Source organism: Galleria mellonella, unplaced genomic scaffold, assembly GCF_026898425.1.
Source record: "Galleria mellonella isolate WM207_F2 unplaced genomic scaffold, CSIRO_AGI_GalMel_v1 utg132, whole genome shotgun sequence".
NCBI classification, from domain to species: Eukaryota; Metazoa; Arthropoda; class Insecta; order Lepidoptera; family Pyralidae; genus Galleria; species Galleria mellonella.
In genome coordinates, this window is record NW_026441989.1 from 1,572,090 (window position 1) to 1,593,782 (window position 21,693).

Below are 21,693 nucleotides of genomic sequence, written 5' to 3' on the forward strand. Positions count from 1 at the left end.
TGATCTACTGTGTTTTTTTAAAGTTGACTGGAAATTTAGTAGAAATGTTTTTTATCTCTTCAAGATATAAAGTTTTGTTGGGTCTTGTGCTTATTTAGTTTGCAGTGTTGTATTTAGTGAGAGTCCTTATTAATACACAAAATTGTTTTTAATCCACCTTTAAAATATAAAGAATAAGTAAGCTAACTATTCCATAGATAATATAAACATAACTAGTTCTCTTTCTGCTTCTATGTATGAACATTTATAAAGACTGTTGCGGTTAATATTTGACATATGTCAAATGCTCTTTGTAAATGTACCAGCAGACGTCACACTCTACAGAACATAAAAAGTTTTTCTCCTTTCTTGTGATTTTGTTTATTTCCGTCTTATTTAAAATGAATATTGATAAATAATAGTCATTAAACTGTTCATTCTAATTAAGGTCATATACTGAACCAGAAAACTCTCTCAGAATGGAAGGGAATGGTGTTGTTTTGTGTGACAATCTTATCAAGTGGCTGCGAACCCTAAATCTTATTGCTAAACATGGAAATTCAGCAGGTAATTTCTTTAATTGTATTATTTGCTATTAATTCTTTGTGAGTTTTATATCCCAACAAAGTTTCATTATCTTAACTTCATCAGACGTCGATCATTAGTGTAGATAATTTCGTCACACAATTTTATTCTTGTTCTTATTTGATTGAGACATCATTTAATTTATTTCGCTATTGTGTTACTCAATATGGAACGGTTATGGCGTAGCAAACTATTATTACTATATAGACTCGCTTCTGTGTCTATTTCTTCAACACTATTGCAATAAATTATTGGCCTTGTTATTACAATTGATCTCTATAATTGTAGTGATTCTCAATCTTTACAACTGTAATTTGTAAACTGGTATGCATAATTTCGAACTTTGCTGATTCTATGCTAAATGTTTAATTTAATAAAAAAAACTATTAAATATTGACAGTGAACTATGTTTTTCATGAAATATTTAGTTGCAAATTATGGATCCGATTAAAAAGAGCGCATAAATAATAGGTTAATACTTAAAAAATATCAATTTTGTATTTCAGAATTATCAGATGGGGTTGCGATAGCAGAAGCACTCACACAGATAGCTCCTGAATATTTCACTTCTGCTTGGAACTCTAAAATTAAGACAGATGTAGGGCACAACTGGAGATTGAAAGTTAGCAACCTGAAGAAAATATTAGAAGGAGTAGTTGGTATGCCACAAATAATGTACTGAAAAAGCAGAATAGTATAAGTACACTGGAAAGAATTATTATATGGTTGAAATTATATTTTAAGGTCATGTTGAAAAATAAAAACAATACAAAATCTTTAAGGATATATTTGAAACAACAAGATAAATAGTGCATAATGATCATCATCATCATCATAATTATCTTTATTGATTACTTTGACTTATATCCAAGTATTAAAATGGCCACCATTTTAATTAATACATGAAAATTATTTAAGCAAAAACAATTAATATATACAAATTTATATATAGACATTTATATAATATCTGAAGAAACAGTTCCCAATTCAAATATAAAAAATGAAGATGGTCTAGGAATTTTTAATATAATTAATTTCAATACTGAGAAAGTGTTTTATTACAAAAATATGTGTCAAAATTTAGTCAGTTAACTAATTGATGACCTATTTTTTAACATTTTATACTCTATATAATCTAAGTTAATAGTAATATAATGATGGTGGCAGCTCATAATATATGTTGATATATAACTTTGTCATACAATCCTTAAAATCTAATACTGAATGCCTAAGATTCATTGTAATAGATTATAGATACTAGATGTAGATAGTAATAAAATTTTGTAGGTATCCTACATACAGCATCTATTAAAAATATAACTGAATATATCTATGTGTTTAGTAATTATTGCAAAAGAAGTTAATGATACTATTACTAATCAGATTTGTATTTCAGATTATCACCAAGATATTTTAAATTTAAGTCTTCATGAATTTCCAAGACCAGATGTGGTAAATATAGCAGAAACCTCAGATCAGTCAGATTTGGGCAGACTATTACAACTTGTTTTAAGTAAGTATATAACTCATATATTTGTATTAGTCCTTAAATTGTATGCAATTTAAAGTACTCAAATGAGGATAACCAAACATATTAAAGTGACCAATATAGTCCAAGATATTAAAGTTGCAGTCATGATTGGCTGACTATATAACTCAAATTACTAATAATTAGTGAGGGAAAATCATTTACAAAATACAAAAAAATACAAAATATAAATAGCTTTATTTTGTTTGAAAAGTGGTATAAAGTATGGTATATAATATTTAAATATTGTTCACATTTTTCACAAGAATCTGGCCTACAAAATTTATTTATTCAAGATATATACATATGCATATGTATATATCATGTATAAATATATGCATACATACGCATATGCATATAATATATGCATAAGAATACAAGATGGAGTGATGACTGTAGAAATGTTACAGATGAATTACAAAGTCAACTGTTCACAAATCTTTGTCATGTTTGAGACCTCTGTTTAATATAGTGGATGATAGAAAGGCGATGATGATGATGAAATTAAAATCTTCAGTAATGGCGAAATGTATCCATATGTAGTTGATGAGATATTGAATGAAATAAAAATTGATAAATTACTTGATGGTTTATTTTAGAGTGTATATACTAGACGAGTTAACAACTCTTGTAAAAACTATAATTATAAAATATTGTTAAATGACTTACATAGTATACTCTCAAATGGATATTTGTTGTACTAGTAATCCATTCCAGTTTTGCATATGTAGATTGATAGAAAGATATTATTAGTAAATTGTAAAAAAAAATAAGCGGTCCATGTTATTCCTTGCCAATGTAGCTGTAAAAATAAATTAGTTTTGAAATCGGCTACAAAAAATCAAATCTTTTCATTTTATAATATTGGTTTAGATAATTTTTGAGTGGTTCATTGAAACTGATGTCTCTGTATTGTTTTTATCTTTATTTCTTACTGGTATTTATGTTTTGCTACAAAGTATGTATGTATATTGTATTCATAATTCTTTTACACTTTAATGTACTTATATCTTTATAACTGCTGTATATTTGTGTTAATATATTAAAAAAAAATTGCATTATTTTTGTACTGTGCATTATTTTATTAAATTCTGTTCAAATGTTGTTTCCATGAAATATATAACGATATAATTATCTGCAATGTAGTTTTTTAACTATGTGTATATAGATGAACAAGATTCAGGGCATGACCATTATGTCCTAATTTTGTTCATCTATATATTATTATATTATTTTTGTTATCTTATTTTGTCTTGGAATCTAAACATTAAGATCAGAGATAATCATTTATACTTGATTATGGCATTTTTATACTGTTACATGTTTAGTTTTTTTTTTCTAATTATAAGAAATGTGCTATGCTATTGTAATTCAATGGAACGCTACCCCCTTTCTCTCCTATCTCACTAGGTAGAAAAGATAAGAGATAACAAGATATCTTACTCAAAACCTAACAGTGGACTAATAGGTGAGATTACCGAACTTAACAGGGCGGAGGGAAGGATTAAGTTAGATTGATTGTTCAGGATAAATAAATACACTGTCTATTTGTAAAAAACCTTTAATCTAAGAAGCAATTTAGTGTATTGGGTAGTGATCTAGGATTATGAAAACCAGAAAAAAGTCTCAATACTTGATCCCATCGTGAAACAACTGTAATGATTGTTATATGTGTATATAATGTAGTCAAATGCTAAATACATATCTATAATTATCCGCTCGCGAGCGTGCCGCATCTTAAACCATGTGGTTTACTTCATCACTTTCCATCAGATGAGATCGTGATCAATCGTGGGACTTTTCAATAGTAAAACAAATTTGTTCATATAAAATAAGTAAATAAGATTTTTTTATAAATAAATATTAACAATTGTTTTTGTTTAAATATTGCATATAAAGTATCTATTTGAATAGGTAATCATTGTCCCTTATCAGACTAAACCAGACTCTACACACATAAACCACTTATATAAACCAGTACATACACACCATACACTTACATAAACCAGGAAAAATCTGTATCCAGTGTATATGCAAATAATATATGTTGTTAAATAATAACGATAAATCTTCTATCCTTATGAACATATTTATTTATATATGGTATATATATATATATATATATATATATATATATATATATATATATATATATATATATATATATGTGTGTGTGTGTGTGTGTGTGTGTGTGTATATATACAAAAAATATGATATAATTTATTATGTATAAACTTAAGTTTGTCTAGTTCTTTTTGTTTTTATAAATTGTAACAGTATTGTTCACCATTCTACCTGCTTACATTGATGCCGTTTTCTACGTCGGTTTTGCTAGAACTCTTCTTAACCTCGTCTTTGTACATTTGCCTTCCACTATCATATTTCTTTACTAATACTTTTTATACTTTTTTTAATTACTAGTGTGTACAAAATAGTATAAATAATTTATTAATTTTGTTTGCACAAAGTCTCTGCTAAAGATTGCATTTAATTCAGCGTAACGATTAATACGTATTTGTTATAATTGTATGTCATTGTTATTCACCACATGTGGTGTAAATTATGTTTGAACAGGTTGTGCTGTTAACTGCAATAAGAAAGAGGAGTATATTACACGTATAATGGAAATGGAGGTGTCATGTCAACGGTCTATTATGCAAGCTATACAGGTCAGTGATACACATCGTGGATTCTGTATATTATTGCTGAATGCTTTTGTCTTGCTTTAGAAAGTGAAAACTATTTTGGAAATATAAGGTATTATACTCGTAAATTAATTGTTATAAAAACAAGATTTATTAGTATTTAGAAGTTTATTCCTAGTTCATACAGGATATTGTAAACTTTCAACATGTGATGTTGAAAGTTTACCACTAGATATTGTTAAATCAATCAACATATTTAATTAATTTTTAATGTTTTCGATCGAGTCACACTTTAAATTCAATTGTTGGCAAAGATCAATCGTGTCAAAAATTTTGGTGAGACAGATTCGAACTTACGACCTTTTGGTTTTTTATGTTAGGATAGTAAATCAGTAGGCTGTGGTGTATTCTTATCTTCTGTACATTGTCCTTAGGAAATGAGCGGACGAAATTTAGTGTAAAAGCCCTTTATTCTTACTTAAGAAGAAACGATCTTTTTTCCTTTCACTCCTACTACGTTCTCTTATTGTAATCGCAGGTGGAAATATTATTCCTTGTTCCCAAACTGGTACGAGTATGTGGATATTATTCCTTGTTTTATGAACCTGTAATAGGTACATTCATTTTATGTTCTGTATTCGCGAACTAACAATTAATTAAAAGTAGTTATCTTGTTTTAATGGACTGGTTGTTTAATAAATTCGAGATTAATATCTAAGATGATTCCAGAGCTTGGCACGAGCGTGATGCATGTATGCATCGTTTTAAATGAAAATTAGCCTGTCGCCCATCCGTCACTAATTAGTTATGTAACATATAATTTATACAAGTCGACAGCGTTTTCATGCATTCAGAATAGTTGAGTTACATATATGGGCGCGCCATTACAATATAATATACATCGTTGCAAAAATGTGTTAGCCATTCATTCTTACTCAACATCACTTTCAAAGTTACATGCTAGTCACTTGCTGTTTTAAAGAAACCAAATGTTTTAGATACGGTTGTTTTAATGTCCTTCCATCACGAATAATGACAATATTGTTGTGTACTGTGTCAGTTAAAGTTTGAATTTTGTGTAGTGCTGGTGACAAGTTTATTATATATTGCATCGTGAGGTGAAAGTTAAGTGGCACTAATGTTTGATTGCTTTAAAGGAATTGGAGACATTGACATTGGGTGTGAATCGTGGCAGTCTGCCCTTGGACGCGACGGGGGACCAGACTGATGCTGATATGAAAGAAGTCCTCGCGCAAAGATGCCATGAACTTGATACAAAGGTAATGTTGTAAAACATGTGTTTGGCGTAATTTAATGTAGATAGTTTCCGTTTGCTACTGTGTTTTGTATATATGTATATATTTTTGAAAGTTGAAGTTTTATTTATTTTTGTAGCGTTTATTTTTAGATCAATTTATACATTAACTTATAGATAGATTTTAGGAAACCGAACATTTTTCCAGTTTGTTCCAAAGGTTTTGGATTGATATGAAAATAAGTTTTCAATGTTTCTTTGTGTCCTCTTTATGGGAACTTGATGCAAAAGTCTAAGGCTAGTGTTTTGGACTGATATGTCAGATATCAGTAGTTTATTTTCCGATTACATTTATTATCTATATATACTTGTATATAAATTAAAATGAGTCGCTAAATGTGTTTCTAAGCGCAAATCACGAGAATGATGGGAACCATTTGGTATTTTTTTTTTTCAAATATCGTACAAGTCCGACTTAGTTTTTGCGAAAAGAAAAATAGGAAAAATTGCCCGCAAAAAGGTAAAGAGTATATTTGTCTTTTTCTCATACAAACTACATAATTTTTTCAGAACAAAGTCTGTGGGGTTAGCTAGTTTATATTAAAATAAATAAATCCTTGACTATCTAGTCGCTTTTTTTTCTTTCTTATAACCGCTTTTATATTTTTATTAGATGATAGTATTTAAAAATACAAGTACATCAATAATAATCACGTATGTACTTGTACATGTGTGAATATTCATGGAATTATTAATAGAGTGTTAAAACGATAAAAAATGGCCGACTATTTTTTTTAAATCTCTCGAATCTCAAGTCGTAATCTTACCAATAAACCAGTGAGGCGAAATTATATATCACTAGTTTTTACTAGCGATTTTGTCCGCATGACTGGGATATCTTTACAAAAATGGGATAAAAAGTGACCTCAATCTCATACGTATTTATATACGTGTATATTTAATTAAATTAAAGCTAAGGGGTAACAAACAAACTCACTTTCACATTTATAATATTAGTAGGAATCAAAAAGTTATTCGTAATATTCCATGAAGTGTATGTTATCTTTATGTTTTATAATAATAATATTTTTAACATGCGTACATTGCGTTCTTGTGCAATAGTTTTCGTAATGCAAATCGGCTACCTTGAAAAAAAAAAACGGTACTAACGTGATTGATAACTTGAATAATAGTTTAATATAGTTAATACGAGCGTTATTTTTTGTTATATCTCTAAGCAGCCGTAACGGTAGCCACTTTCGTAAGTTATGTTTTATTTGCACTAGTGTTTATACGATTAGAACTGCTTTGTTTCTATTCTGTGCGCCATTTATATTGTGTTTTTGTGTTTTGTATTGTAGATGTTTATAAAACAATATTATGATAAATGTTTCGATCCGAAACATAGATTTTATTCCTTTACATTACTATTGTAAAAAAAAAAAAAAACTTAAAACTTCAGTAAAAAAGTATAATTAAATATGGCTCCGTAAGGAAGGAACAGGATTAATACGTGGTTTTATTTTATAAAATTTCCCGAATAAATATTATCCACCTGATAACTTGCGGAGACGAATTAACTTTCTTCTCGGACTATCCAATAAGACTGAGAGTGCAGTTTACTATATAAGAGATAGTACTTTTCAATCGACTTTAAAAAGAAGGAGATACTCAATCCTAAACCGATTTGGAAGATGCTTTTTTATTTGAAAGGATTTCCTTACATACAGATTGATCCCTTAGAAATTTCATCAAAATCGGTTTAGTAGATTTTAGATCTGAATAACTGGTTTTCTCAAAATTGAAGTCGGTTTTCTTTGTGGGACACAATCTTTAATTATGTCCTAGAAACAAAGTATAGTCTGTAATGTCTATAATGGTAAATGATGGTAACACGTTGATTGTATTGAGTCGCCAGTTTGTATAAACGATATGTTTGTTTATTAATTTATTTTATGAATTTATGCTCTTTGCCGCAACTTCATATATGCGAATCTATAATCTGTTTGGTATGCATTCTACAAACTATTTGTGTTTAGTTAATGAAGAGATACGTAATATATATTGTCTTAGTACAGGGTTGACCAACTTGACTAAACCTAAGGTCTACTGTTTACTACTGAAACACAATGCGATCTACCAATTACATACTTCTTGAAATCTCAAATGAAACAGTATAGTTCAGTACACAGTTATGTAGTATTGAAGTATTTTTTATTTTATTAAAAAGCACAATATATAATTGAAAATTATTCTCAGTTACTACTTATTTATATTAATGTGAGCATTGCGTCTGAGCATCTTCTGCTAGATTAATAAAATATTATATTTTTTGCTTTGCCACGATCGACTGGACGATCGACAGTCGATCGCGATCGACCGGTTGGCCACCCCTGTTTTAGTAGATCTAAGAGTTAAAGTTAATATTTCTATAGGTAGCAATCATGGATGTAGTTTAATCAGTCCGACTGCCGTCAATCAGTTACTCCTTTTCTTAGTCCTCGCCAATTTCTCATCGGTGAAAACTATAAACACATTTTATTTTTTTTCCATGTGTTTATATTCTATTAAATACACTTAAATAAATTTAATAAAATAGAAATAACTTTATTGAAATATAGCACCTGTAAATAGTAATTTTGAAAACACATATGAATAAGTGTAATCCACCGATTGTTACCAGGTGAAAATATTACAAGAAGAGAAGATGACACTGCTGAGCGAAGTCGCGCGGTTGACAGCGACACGGGCGGCAGAGGGCGCGGGCGCGGATGCGGAAGCGGAGGCGGAGTTAGACGACGCGGGGGGATCGTTAGGCCCGGCGCACGCGGGTACATTGCGCTATAGTAACATGCGAGCGCAACTAGATGCACTCAAGGACGAATTAGATAAGGTAGAACTACAAAGAGACGACCAAAGAGCGCGGGCAGATGCACTCGAGCGGGATCTCGCTCTGGTCAAGTTGAGGAATGAGGAGTTACAGGTTGGTCACATAAAAAAATACATAATATACTTTTATTATATTTAGAATGCTAAATAAGCTGACTGTCCATTTAGTGGAAAGTGGTAATCGTCACAAATACATGAATAGTATCATGGACATTTTCTCATCATCATTGTTTCAATAAAGTAGAATGAAGATTTTTTTAATGATATTTTTTATTTGTCTGTTTACTTTTAAATCTAATCTAAGAGTAATGTTTGCATTGATTATTAATTTATGTATGACTAAGTTTCTGTAAAATATAGAACTTATGATTTCATATGGTCAATATATAATCCAGGACTTTAATTTTTTTTTTGGGTATTAGATTTCCTTTAAATTTATCACTGTTAAACAGATGTAATTGATTAACAAACATAAATACATATAATCACATTATAAAAATTAAAATTTCATACATTGTGTGATGATAAGTTTTGCAATATTTTGTATGTATTTTTTGAGGATCTTCTCTAGATAAAAATAACAGTAGACTTATTCTAAATGTGATTACGAATTATATTAAATGCACTTTCATTTGTTAAAGATCGCGGCGTCAGAAAACGTAGTATTAAAAGATGAAGTGGACGCGCTGCGGGAGACGGCTGCGAAGGCGGCAGCGCTCGAGGCGACCGTTGCCTCTTACAAAAAGCGAATGGAGGAGCATGTAGACCTCCGAAGACAGGTGTGTTGCAGTTCTTTTTTAATAAGTTTCATCAGTGAGGAATATCTTGAGGAGGGAAAATATCCGATAATGCATAGATTAGTTAATAAATTATAGGAAAAAAAGAATAAATACAGTTTATTTATAACCACTATTCTAAATAACAGTTCCTACTTTTTAAATTATATTAAATTATATTGTAACTTTTTTTTATATCTTGCTTATTTGCAATCTTCTCAGAGTTTAAAACATTCCTTAAAAGATATTTTAAACATGCCAACTCTGTAACAATACAATATCTAAGATGGCTACTTTTTCTCTTTATTATATTCAGCTTGTTTGTTATAAATTGTTTTAAGTGATAAGATTGTCCTTTACAAATTTAGGAAAAATATTTTATATATTACCGTCTGTGCCCTGGTATAGAATGGACCACCCCTTCCTTTCCAGCGGGTGTTGTAAGAGGCGACTAAAGGAGAACGAGGGATGGGCAGCAGCGTCCCTATTAAAACATCTCTAAAAGCCTAATGTATAATACGGTTTTTTTTCAATGGATGATAATGGAACGGCAACCCCGCCTGCGCTAACGGTATACGCTGGCGGGGCACCAGTGAGGGGCGATAAGTGAGGATGAAAGGGCAGGTCAGTTAGCCCATCGTGATGAATACACCTAGAATTTAGCACGATAGTTTCTAGGGGGGACTACTTGAAGGTCGACCAGATATGGTATATTGCTAGCAATGGAACTGATAGTCCGCATTACTAATAATCCCTTCGCCTCTGCCTAATTGGGGTTGCCAACTCGCCTGCCAAGCGTGGCAACTAAAAACTCCCTTTATGGGGAATGCTTATGTCCAGCAGTGGACAGATAACGGCTGAAATAATAATATAAACAAAATCTATACATAATTCTGTTTTCTGCGCAATAAGGAGTTCGTTATGTTATGTCATAATGTACAGGTAAAACTTCTAGAGCGCGCGAACACAGAGCACGTGCAGCGAGCGATAGAGCAGGAGCAGGCGGCCGTCCGCGCCAACACGCTGCGGGCACAACTCGACATTTATAAGAAACAGGTAAACTATACAGGTATACAATTTTTTTTTTTGATGGGTGTAAATGGCATGGTAACCCCGCCTGCGCTAACGGGATACGCTGGCGGAGCACCAGTGAAGGGTGATCGATGAGAATGAAAACAGGCCAGTTAGCCCATCATGATGAATTCATCAGGAATTAATCATGATAGTTTCCAGGGGGAACCGCGAGGAGGTCGACCTGGTTGGGTATATTGCTAGCAATGGGATTCTCAGTCGCCATCACTAACAATCCCTTTCCCCCAGGTATACAATATTGGGCAGTTTACAATTGGTTGTATAATTGCATGCATGTAAATACTTGATACTACAGTATGTGTTTCAGTGGGCTTTAATGTCAGAAAGATTTGATTGGTGTAATAGAGTTTAAGCATTGATAGTTCCCTGTAATGGGTTATTACCCATTGTTGGGGGTTTACTTTACCCCTAATTAATTAAAAAAGGGCAAAGTAGGGCAATAACTACTTTTTCTGTCTCACTGTGCTTTACTAACTGATTACTGTAATATTTTGGAGGAAACAATTAAAGATAATTTATCCATTATTTTTTAATTTGAAATTATCATAAAAATATTATTTTATAATTATCAATAATAAATGTCTCGTCGTTGCCGTGTGGTCCCAGCATAGGGCACTTCTTACTTTCCGTAGGTGTCATAAGAAGCGACTGATCGACCTTAATGATCAAAGGATGGACAGCAGCGTCCATTTTAAAACATCACCAAAGTATAATTACGGTTGCCAATTTTGCGTAATAATTAGTTAGGAGTGATTCCTTTATAACTTCTATATTTTTTTGTTTTATAATTTTTGCGCCTTCATAATGCGCAAACACTCATTTATTTAATAATACGTCAAGATACATTTTACGCGTAATTATATAGAACACTGTTAAAAAAAAACGTGTCGACTAATTTGATAATTAGCTGACAAAAAGTTGACCTCAAAAACGTTGAGGCTCGATGCTCTATCTATGTAATCTAAGCTAAGAACTAAAGATTGAAGACTCCTCTTAATAAATTGTAACATTTATAACGTTTTAGGTAACCGATTTGAACGAGAAATTGGACGCGGAAATAACGAAGGCGGATAAACTTGAGATAGAGAATAAGAAGCTGAGCAGCCGCGTGGCGTCGGCGCAGCGCGAGCGCGACGCGCTGTTGCACGAACGCGACGCACTGCGTGACACCGTCGACGAGCTGCGCTGCGCCGCCATCACGCCTGGTAACCGCCACTTGCTACTGGCTTCCTTGCAACAGGAGGAGGACTTTATTATAAATGGATGATAATGGAGAGGAAGGGATTGTTAGTGTAGACTACCAGTTCCATTGTTTGCAATGCACCCTGTCAGGTCGACCTCCACGTGGGGGGACCACCTAGAAGCCATCGTGCTGAATTCCTAGTGTATTCACCACGATGGGCTAACTGACTTGCCTGGGAGGGAGGGATTGTTAATAATGCATACTGGTGCCCCGCCAGCGTATATCGTTAACGCAGGTGGGATTGCCATTCCATTATCATACATTAAAAAAGAAATATATTATGTAACGGTAAACTCGCTAATAGTACACAACGGTATACCCTGGCTGGGCATCAGTGAGAGATGATAAGTGAAAATGAAGCAGGTTAGTTAGCTCATCATGACAAATTTACCAATGAGTGGATCACCATGTTTTCCAGGGGAAACCGTGAGGAGGTCGACCTGAGAGAATATATTGCTAGTAATAGGGTTGCTAAATCTCCATTACTAATAGACTCAGACTCGCGTTTACGTCACAGCTGTTACATTGAAGTTAATATTTTATTGTCATTTAAAATATATTATTTTGAGAAAAATATTAAATTGTTGTGTATATGTATTATAGGGGCGAGTGAAGATAACGTTTCAAGGGAATTAATACCGAATGACCTAAAGGAGCGACTTATACGGTTGGAGCATGAGAACAAGCTGCTCAGACAGAACCAGGGAGCTCAGGCTGATCAGGCTTCTGTGCAGGTTATTGTGGTTTTCTATAATTTTACTAACTCTATAGATATAAGCAGCATTATGGACGTCACAGGATACACTAAACTAAAGATTAACTTGTCTCCATACTCAGCAATTTTACTGTAATATTTCCCTCTTCTGATTACAAGAGAAAGTGATATCAATACAAATAACTGTGTATAAAGTCTCCATTTAGTATTCAGAACGTAATATGTAAAATTAATACAGCATTAAAGGCCTATTATTATTTTTCATTCATTACATGATCAATTTCGCTGTTCGTTTTTCTACAGTCACATTTACATATGATAGAGCTTATCACATAATAAAAAAGTTTGTTTCGTTCAATGTTATTTTCAGGCGCTTCTGGAAGATTACGCAGCGCGACTGGAGAAGCAGCGCGCCGTCAACCGCGAAGCCAACCAGCGCATCATGCAGCTTGAAGCCACGCTTGAGGCACCACACCCTCGTCTCGCCTCCGCTATCGAGGACAGCCAGAGGAAATGTATGTCCATATATTGATTTATAACGCCAACTATCCCTACCACGCTATTCTTAAGACTAAACGGCACCTCTACGTTTAAGTTATACAAAATACCCCAAAAACATATAAAATTAACTGGATACCCTAGATGGCGTTACTGTCTGCCCTTCAACATACCTGTATTGGGGCATATATCTTGCGTTATGCTCTTCACACAAATTTGATAATAAGACATTCTGACTATCTGTCGATACGGACTGTGATACACATATTTTCGCATTGTTGTTTCTAAGGACTATGTCACAACAATGTAAATTTACTGCTATTTTCCACGTTAAAATTGATAACAGCCATACATATACAGTTACAAATCGAAAAACAAGTACCACAGACTAGAATCCTGCACAGTAAACACATTTGTATGTAAAATTGATGTCGTGTTCTCAAATAAGTTTTTTTTATGGGTGAAAATGGAATGGTAATCCCGCCTGCGCCTCTCAAATAAGGTTTTGACGGTGTCTATACTTGGCGACATTGATATAGTGGAGTAGTAGTAGCAAAATTGTGTCAGTCGTATTATTGTGTGTCATCTGAACATAATCTTACCGTTTAAATTGACAATGCAGCTTTACAAGTGGAAGAGCTTCAGACGGCACTGGCGGAGGAACGGCGCCGCGTCAGCAAATTGCAGGAAACGTTGACTGCACGAGAAGCCGAGCTCCTTGCCAATGAGGATAGGTACAAGAAATGTGTCGAAAAGGCCAAGGAAGTCATTAAGAGCCTCGACCCAAGGACCACTGGTACATATTTTGTTTTAATTAGTGTAAAAACATTGGCAAACATTGTATCCTTTACTGTATTTATTTGTATTAGACAAATAAATACAGTAAAGGATACTAGAAATATTTTCTTAGAATGGTTATAAGAATGTATTTTATTCACGATGATTAAAATAAATAATAGGTTTAGTGTTTCTTTTTTTTTTTATAAAATATTTTTTCTGCATTGTGTTACAGGCCAACAATCGTTATCGGACATCACACTAGGTTACTCGCGCGGTGCTGGCAGTAACAGCGCCAACGCATCTCGAGCCGACATCACTCCAGCAAATAATAATCGACACGAGTGAGTAGTTTATTTTTTAAAGTGCTGAATTATTTCGGGCTTTAAATAAATTCAAACAGGTTGTATTTTGGATTAATAAATTGCTCGATAACGCTTTGTTTTAATTTTAATAGGCCGAAAAAAAAATTAGGCACAGCCCCATACTTTGTAATGACTGGTTTTAAAGATTACAATGATATGTTAATTGATTTGTTAAATTTATCTTCTAGATGGAGCGGCAGCGGTAGTTCAGAGAGCGGCCGCGGCGGCAGCGAACAACGCCTGCTAGCGTCCGCCTGGTACCAGCTCGGCGCGCGTTGTCACCGCGACGCTGTGGAGGCACGCTTCGCGTTGCTGTCGGCCGGACACTCGTTCCTCGCGCGGCAGCGCCGGCAGCCGCCGCGGCCGCGACCGCCCGCGCCCGCCGCGGCCGCCGGCCCGGCCAGCCCCGCCGCCGCCGCCCCCTCCCCCGCCCCCGCCCCGGCCGCCGCGCAATGACAGCGCCCCTGACGCGAGACGTGCTCGCGGCTACTCGTCTACTACGCGAAGGACCGCACGGAGATACTCACTGAGTGATCCCCGCGTTCGCGATTCCGTCAATTTATCTTCTCGTCGTGTGCGATTCAGTATTGATTCGAGTCGACGTTCCGGCTGTGTAATGCCGGCCTTACCGAGGCCTCACCGCGTGGCCGATACTTCCATTATTATTCAAACGGCAATCGACGGTTAATAACAATTGAAATTGTATTGTCTCGTTTAGTATCCGTAAGTGTTAATGATATTTGGCCGCAAGTATTTTTAATTTTACTAATATATATTTTAAGAAAAAATTATGTGAGAGGTCCGAATAGGACCAAGATATACCAAAATGATAATTTTTAAAATTCTGTTTATCTATCTGTATGCTTGTTCCGGTATCGTGTAAAAACTACTGCACCAAATTGAATAAGGTTTTCACAGTTGTATTCCTGAAGGTCTAACTTAAAATCTGGTGTATGATTTTTCTTGATATATTTATCTTGATTGATCTAGAAGTAGCCTATTTATTTCATCATTATTTACCTACTTCTGAAATCCACGTTTACGAAATATCGAACAAAAATTAGTTAAAGTATAAAAATGCAGCTGATCTAAAACATACCTTGACATTCTTTGAAAAAAAAAAACTTTCCAACAATGAAAAATTAAAATATTTAATTTATAAATTTTTTGAAAGTAATAGTTTTTGGTCGAAAGATGCACATAACAATACAGTAAGACCATAAATAATTACCGGTTCGGTGAACGCTTCGATTTAGCTCTTCTTGTGTTGTATTGGTACAATTGATAAAATTCTGTTTATCTATCTGTATGCTTGTTCCGGTATCGTGTAAAAACTACTGCACCAAATTGAATAAGGTTTTCACAGTTGTATTCCTGAAGGTCTAACTTAAAATCTGGTGTATGATTTTTCTTGATATATTTATCTTGATTGATCTAGAAGTAGCCTATTTATTTCATCATTATTTACCTACTTCTGAAATCCACGTTTACGAAATATCGAACAAAAATTAGTTAAAGTATAAAAATGCAGCTGATCTAAAACATACCTTGACATTCTTTGAAAAAAAAAAAACTTTCCAACAATGAAAAATTAAAATATTTAATTTATAAATTTTTTGAAAGTAATAGTTTTTGGTCGAAAGATGCACATAACAATACAGTAAGACCATAAATAATTACCGGTTCGGTGAACGCTTCGATTTAGCTCTTCTTGTGTTGTACCAATACAACACAAGAAGAGCTAAATCGAAGCGTTATAGCCAACTATGGTGTACTAAGTATTGCATTTGAATAAGATATATAATAAGATCGCATAGCTGGATTGATTTGTATTTTAAAATTTGGAATATCGACGCAATATGTCTGGCCGTTTTACAGTATCCATTTATATTCAGTGAAGAATAAAAGGTTCTGTTGCCCAACTTATCCTCTGTATAGAGCCACCGAAATAATTCATAGCATTTCAGTTTTATAAGTGCTATTAGTGTAGATATCTGCATTTAGAAGTATGTTGGAATAAGCCCACGGAATTCGTCAGTAACCATGTTTGTATATGCCAAGACCATACTGTTTGTTTTGTCAAATTGAGTACAAAAATATGTTCTACATGTTAGAGCATTAAACAACATTTTATAATATTTTTTAATTGCGGATTGTGTCAAACATGGAAGTTATAAATTCTTTACATACTTTTGTAGCTAATTGTATCTATAGAATTTCATTATCAGATTTATAAAATATGTTAGAAAAATTATTGTTCCATTTCTAAATCGATTTATAAATTTTTTCGTCACAATTTATTCGTTAAAGTGCACTTTGCAGTAATATTGTAATCGTAAATTCTATATGTTAGTATGTTACATAACGCTTTTTCTGTAGCATATGAGCACCATTTTATAAACAATGTATCCAATTCAAAGGAACCACATTAATTACAGTGTGTGTTTGTCTAAGAGAGGTTGCACGCTATAAGCGTATGTATATCTTGGTTTACATATAATGCACGAAGTATTAATATGTAATATTTTTAGTTGGCATTTTGCGAGCAATATAATTACAGTATGTTGTGGGCAGTGGACATGTTTTGTTGTTAATCCTGGCTCGAAGGACCAGCTACCAACGAATAATTAATATGACAATTAAGTTTCATATTGCACAACATTACTTAGTAACACTAATCACTCAATACCTACCTTGTGTGCGCTGTTAACTTCTCATTCATTCATTTACTTACTCTTTTTTAGTTTACTATAAACTAGATAGGGGTTCATAAAATTAAAATCTTGATCTACACTGAAACTTAGGGATTTAAACAGGTTCAATTAAGTTTTGCTCAAATTTAAGTAACTGATTATAAAAATTAAAAAAGTACACAAACGCTACGACATTGTCGTAATGGACATTAGAAGACAAGAATAGTCTGTTGCAAAAATGGTCTCGAGATCAAATTGATTTTAATCTTAAATGACTACAGTAGGTATACTACGTCGCAAAATGTCCTTTTATTTTTAGCAGAAAATAGTGCCCAGTTATGGAAAGAGGAAATATTAAATATCCTAAATGTATGTTCTAGAATTATTAGTGGCATTAAAAATGTTTACTACTGCTCTACCGGTACTGGAGTCGATTTTTTGGCGTCATTCTCTAAACCACACATTATCATAGCGAAATCTTTATTCTAAAGACCAATATGAACTAAGTTTTTAATATGTGTATTTAAATCATAAATATTATAATTAAAGTTAATGATGGTCCATAAAATAGTAATTTTGCAGAACTATCAAATTAAAATATTAATTTTAGATAATAGCGTCACAGAATCTTCACCCAAAGAGTCGAATATTTTCAAAGTTAACCTGTAACATGGGCCTTATTTCAATAATATTTTGCCTTTATTACCAGCGTAACATTTCGTAGATTACACATTAATATACTGTTATATAGACAAGTTTAACACGATATTATAATAGATAAACATGGTATATTTAGTCAATGATTTTGGTGATATCTTTTTATACAATTAATACCTAAAAATAGATAAGCCAAGATTGTTTATTAAATATAGCAAGTAAGAACAACAGAGTACCTATACGTTTTGTTATTATAACACAATTATAAGATTCACTATTTACTTTATTTGCTCAATACTAAGTTGAAAATTTATAATTGTCGCATAGTAGATTTAAATTTTCACAAAAAGAACAAATTTTTTTTTTATTAATGTTTTATACGATTTTGTGGAGTCTTGTTTTCTGATAAACAATATGTAATCTCACGAACTCAGGCGCAACCAGGAGTTGTGAATATTTGTAATAATTATATTAACTATAAGAATAAACGTGTTTGCATCACATTTAGTAGATATTTATTATTATTTATATAAGAAACAAGTTCAATGTGTTAGTTTTTTTTTTGTAATAATACAATTTGTTAGTCCTTGTTGTCACTTGGCTTGTATTATCTTTATTTGGTGCGGACAGTGCAAATTTTTTATTTATGATAACCTTACATTAAGTAAAATGTGATTCATTGTTGATAATGACAATATACTATTGAGTTTTGAGATGATAATATATAAATTTTCCTATATTACGTATTTGTATTAAATTATTAACACCTAAATTAGATTTAAGGTTCACCGCCATCTATAAAATCAATGGCAGCTAAATGCCATAAAGTCGATTTCATTTTCACTCTGTACTCAAATATAGAGGGAGTTCTATTAATTCAAATTCAAATTATTACTCATATTCTAATTTTCTTCAATCTGGTTTCAAATATAGAATATCGTTCTATATTCTTGACAAAATATAAGTGTTTGTATTTTCTTGAACATTTGACAGATGGATTTAGCCGTCTTTGATTTTATAGGCCTCAATTGTCCGTGATTTGTTTCAGAGTAAGTACATATGGGCCTTTTTTAATGAGCCAAGCCCTTTATTTTAAATGTAGGTTTTTTTATGTAACTTAAAATGGCAAACAAGTTGATGGCTCACCTGATGGAAAGTGGCAACCGTTGCTTATAGACATGAGCAGTACTATGGATATAACGGAGTATACTGTTTCGCCCATGATACCGCCCATGTGTTGTTATTCCTGAGGACTCAGGTGTTATTCCTCTGTACCCTGTAAATTTACTGCTATATCCCACCCTTTAAACCGAAACACAGCCATGCAAACGCAACTGCTTCACGGTAGAAAGACAAATGGGGCAGAGGTGCCCAAGCAAATGAAGCAAGCAAGGTTACATACAGGTTTTGGGAAAATTGCTATTGCATGGGCAACATAGTAAAACAATAAAAAAGAGACCTATTTAGATTAAGTTACAATAAAACGCAGTATCAATTACGTAATTTATTCATTAGTGAGATCACAAACGACTTAAAATTTAACCATATATATATCTAATTATATATACTTTACACGAGTACATCACACAAACAAATTTGGTTCACGGGTTTAAACTACATGTAACTTAAAATCCACTGAATGTTATGTAAATTTATAAGTAAATAAAAAAAATACTTCTAAAAATTAAGCATGTCCTATCAGGTAAGAGTATTTATAACTTGGACAAACGATCAAGAACTATGAGTTAAATCAGGAACATATATTTCAGTTACTGAAATGTGGATATATATGTACAAACGATATTATTGTAGCGAGCGCTTAGCCTAAGGGTCAGTATACTTTAGAATCTAATCGAAGTCTTCATCGGAATCTGTTTTCAAAACACTATCTGAACCGGAACCCGCTTCGCTATCCACTGCTACTTCACTGCAAGTAAAATTTACATAATATAAAAATATATACGTTATGATAAGTGTACTATGGAAATTCGCATCAAATTTTTTGATCGAATGACTAATCGTAGATTGCAACGGAAAGCCCTGCAAATATTGTTCAATTAAACATACTACGTGATATGACTTGATGCAATCATTATGCTACCCTGTTGCCGAATTAACTAACTTTTGACTAATTTTGACAATTTTCATGTATGTAATGGAATATAAGACATCACTGTTAGTAACTTGGAATACTATTAGCTTTTTTAGTTTATGACTTCTGATTCTGTAACATAGCAACAATCTCGCGCAATCGCTTATGAAATAGTTACCAATTAAATAATAATATGTATATATTTATGGTAAGTGTTATAAAATATAAATGTTAATATAATTGTTTAGTAAGAATCGTTAAAATGAACTGTTTAATTTTTTTTCTGTTTCAATAGGCAAAACTATGCTAAAAACATAAGTTAATTAGTGACTACAAAAACCAGGACTGTGAGATCTCCGATGCTTGTCAGTTCTAAATTATATTCCTGTCATTGATGTCGGTCGATGATGAATTTTTAGACTTGTTGATTCTAGGGCTAACCCGGTCAAAATGGGTCCTTTTTGTTTTATGTGTGAACATAAAATATTTTATTTCGCATGCATGTAAAAATGTGAAGTTAGATTATCAAGTTGTGGTAAACGACTGTGTTAATTTACCATATCCTATGGTTTTTTTTTAAATAAAAACTTGCCTGCTAATCCCAGCACTGGTCAAATTAATGTCAATGATATTTCTGTCAACCAAAAATATTTAATAATTACTTATAATAAATGTAAAGATGTGATTTTTTTACTTTCTTTGTATAAGTTGTTATTAATTTGCTCCGTGGGTTACATCGATACATATTACGTGCATATTGCAGACCCTGAAATCTCGTGATTTCTACACATTTAAGTTATAAGATAGCGCTAGTTGTATGGTATTTTGATACCTAAATCCAGTAGTATCACATAATAAAATTTGAATAGAGGATTTCTTAAGAAGGAAGATCTTATTTACTTTATTTTTATACCATGAAAATAACAAGCGTACAGCCCGTCTAATGGTCAATGTAGCCTATGGATGTCTGCAACACTAGGTGAGTCACGTGCGCGTTGCCGACCCTGAAGAAACCTTAATACACTGTTTTTGAAGAACCCCATACTATAGTATGCAGGGAATACTTCGTCAGTCCACAGGAGATGGGAGATAACTCTAAAAACGTACTGTACGCGACCATTTAGGTTCTAGCGTGTGAGGATGGATTCCTTGTCGATGGCGAACGGTACGATGATAAAAAGTTGGGCATCATTCGAATAATTCCTCAGAACACAATCTGTAGAACACACAAATTTGGCTTAAGGGCACTCTGGCAGTTCCAGTTTTAAAGTATAATAATCCACGGTCTCGAATATATTTAGTCTTTTATCTGATATTATTTTGTCTAGTTTTCGAATGAGAATTTAAAACTTACCCATTGAGATCTTTGGTGAGTTGTATATCAACATTAGTGACTATATCGTTCAGACCATTTAGTGCTTCGCAGAAGTCACTGCCAACGCTTTGAAGGTGTTGGGTGTTCAGGTGAAATCCCTGCGTACAACAACAGTGGTCAAAAGGCAGTGTTTTACTTTGCTACACCTTATCGTGACGCAGTTAAACATTTCTTGGGGAAAAGTACTATACACTTATTTTTATATACAGGTACAGTTTTGTAAAATTATAAAGAAAAAATAAATTTTTATTCTATATATAAAATAATATAATTTTGCTCATAATGTTACGTAAAATCGTATAAAAAGTGTCCACTTAAATCATTAAGGCAAATAATTTGTTTTCGCAATTCCGATTTTTAATGAAAACAATCGCAAGCCTCACGGGACGGGTTCATAAGCAATAGTCGGTCGGCGACATTGCTTCAAGGAATGTTAGTTAGTAACGTTAGAATCAGTGAGGTTGTTTTAGAAAAAAAGGTACAAGTGGAGAGAAGACTTTCCACTAGATTGCAGATTGGATGCGGCCTT

General features: G+C 32.9%; 2 protein-coding genes across 7 annotated transcripts in view; one reads left to right on the forward strand and one right to left on the reverse strand.

The window, feature by feature from the left end:
- Positions 1-301: 301 nt before the first annotated feature.
- LOC113518536 (protein hook) lies at positions 302-18,436 on the forward strand. Its single transcript, XM_026903513.3, has 14 exons — positions 302-546; positions 1,071-1,223; positions 1,961-2,077; positions 4,667-4,761; positions 5,895-6,017; positions 8,676-8,975; positions 9,523-9,660; positions 10,600-10,713; positions 11,774-11,954; positions 12,596-12,726; positions 13,078-13,222; positions 13,828-14,001; positions 14,218-14,326; positions 14,536-18,436. The coding sequence occupies exons 1-14, from the start codon at positions 459-461 to the stop codon at positions 14,801-14,803; spliced, it is 2,136 nt and encodes a 711-aa protein (XP_026759314.1). The 5' UTR covers positions 302-458; the 3' UTR covers positions 14,804-18,436.
- A 752-nt stretch (positions 18,437-19,188) lies between these two features.
- LOC113518222 (cytosolic carboxypeptidase 1-like) overlaps positions 19,189-21,693 on the reverse strand; it is a 73,626-nt gene continuing 71,121 nt past the window's right edge. For 4 of the 6 annotated variants that reach the window (XM_031913096.2, XM_026903030.3, XM_026903028.3 and 1 more), the window contains 3 exons: positions 21,144-21,262; positions 20,382-20,423; positions 19,189-19,624 (listed from right to left, as the gene is read on the reverse strand). In XM_031913096.2, coding sequence (XP_031768956.2) covers positions 19,546-19,624; positions 20,382-20,423; positions 21,144-21,262 — 240 coding nt within the window. In that variant the 3' untranslated portion in view covers positions 19,189-19,545. The remainder of the gene's footprint in view (positions 19,625-20,381; positions 20,424-21,143; positions 21,263-21,693) is intronic. The other 2 variants (XM_031913098.2, XM_026903029.3) reach the window with 1 other exon arrangement.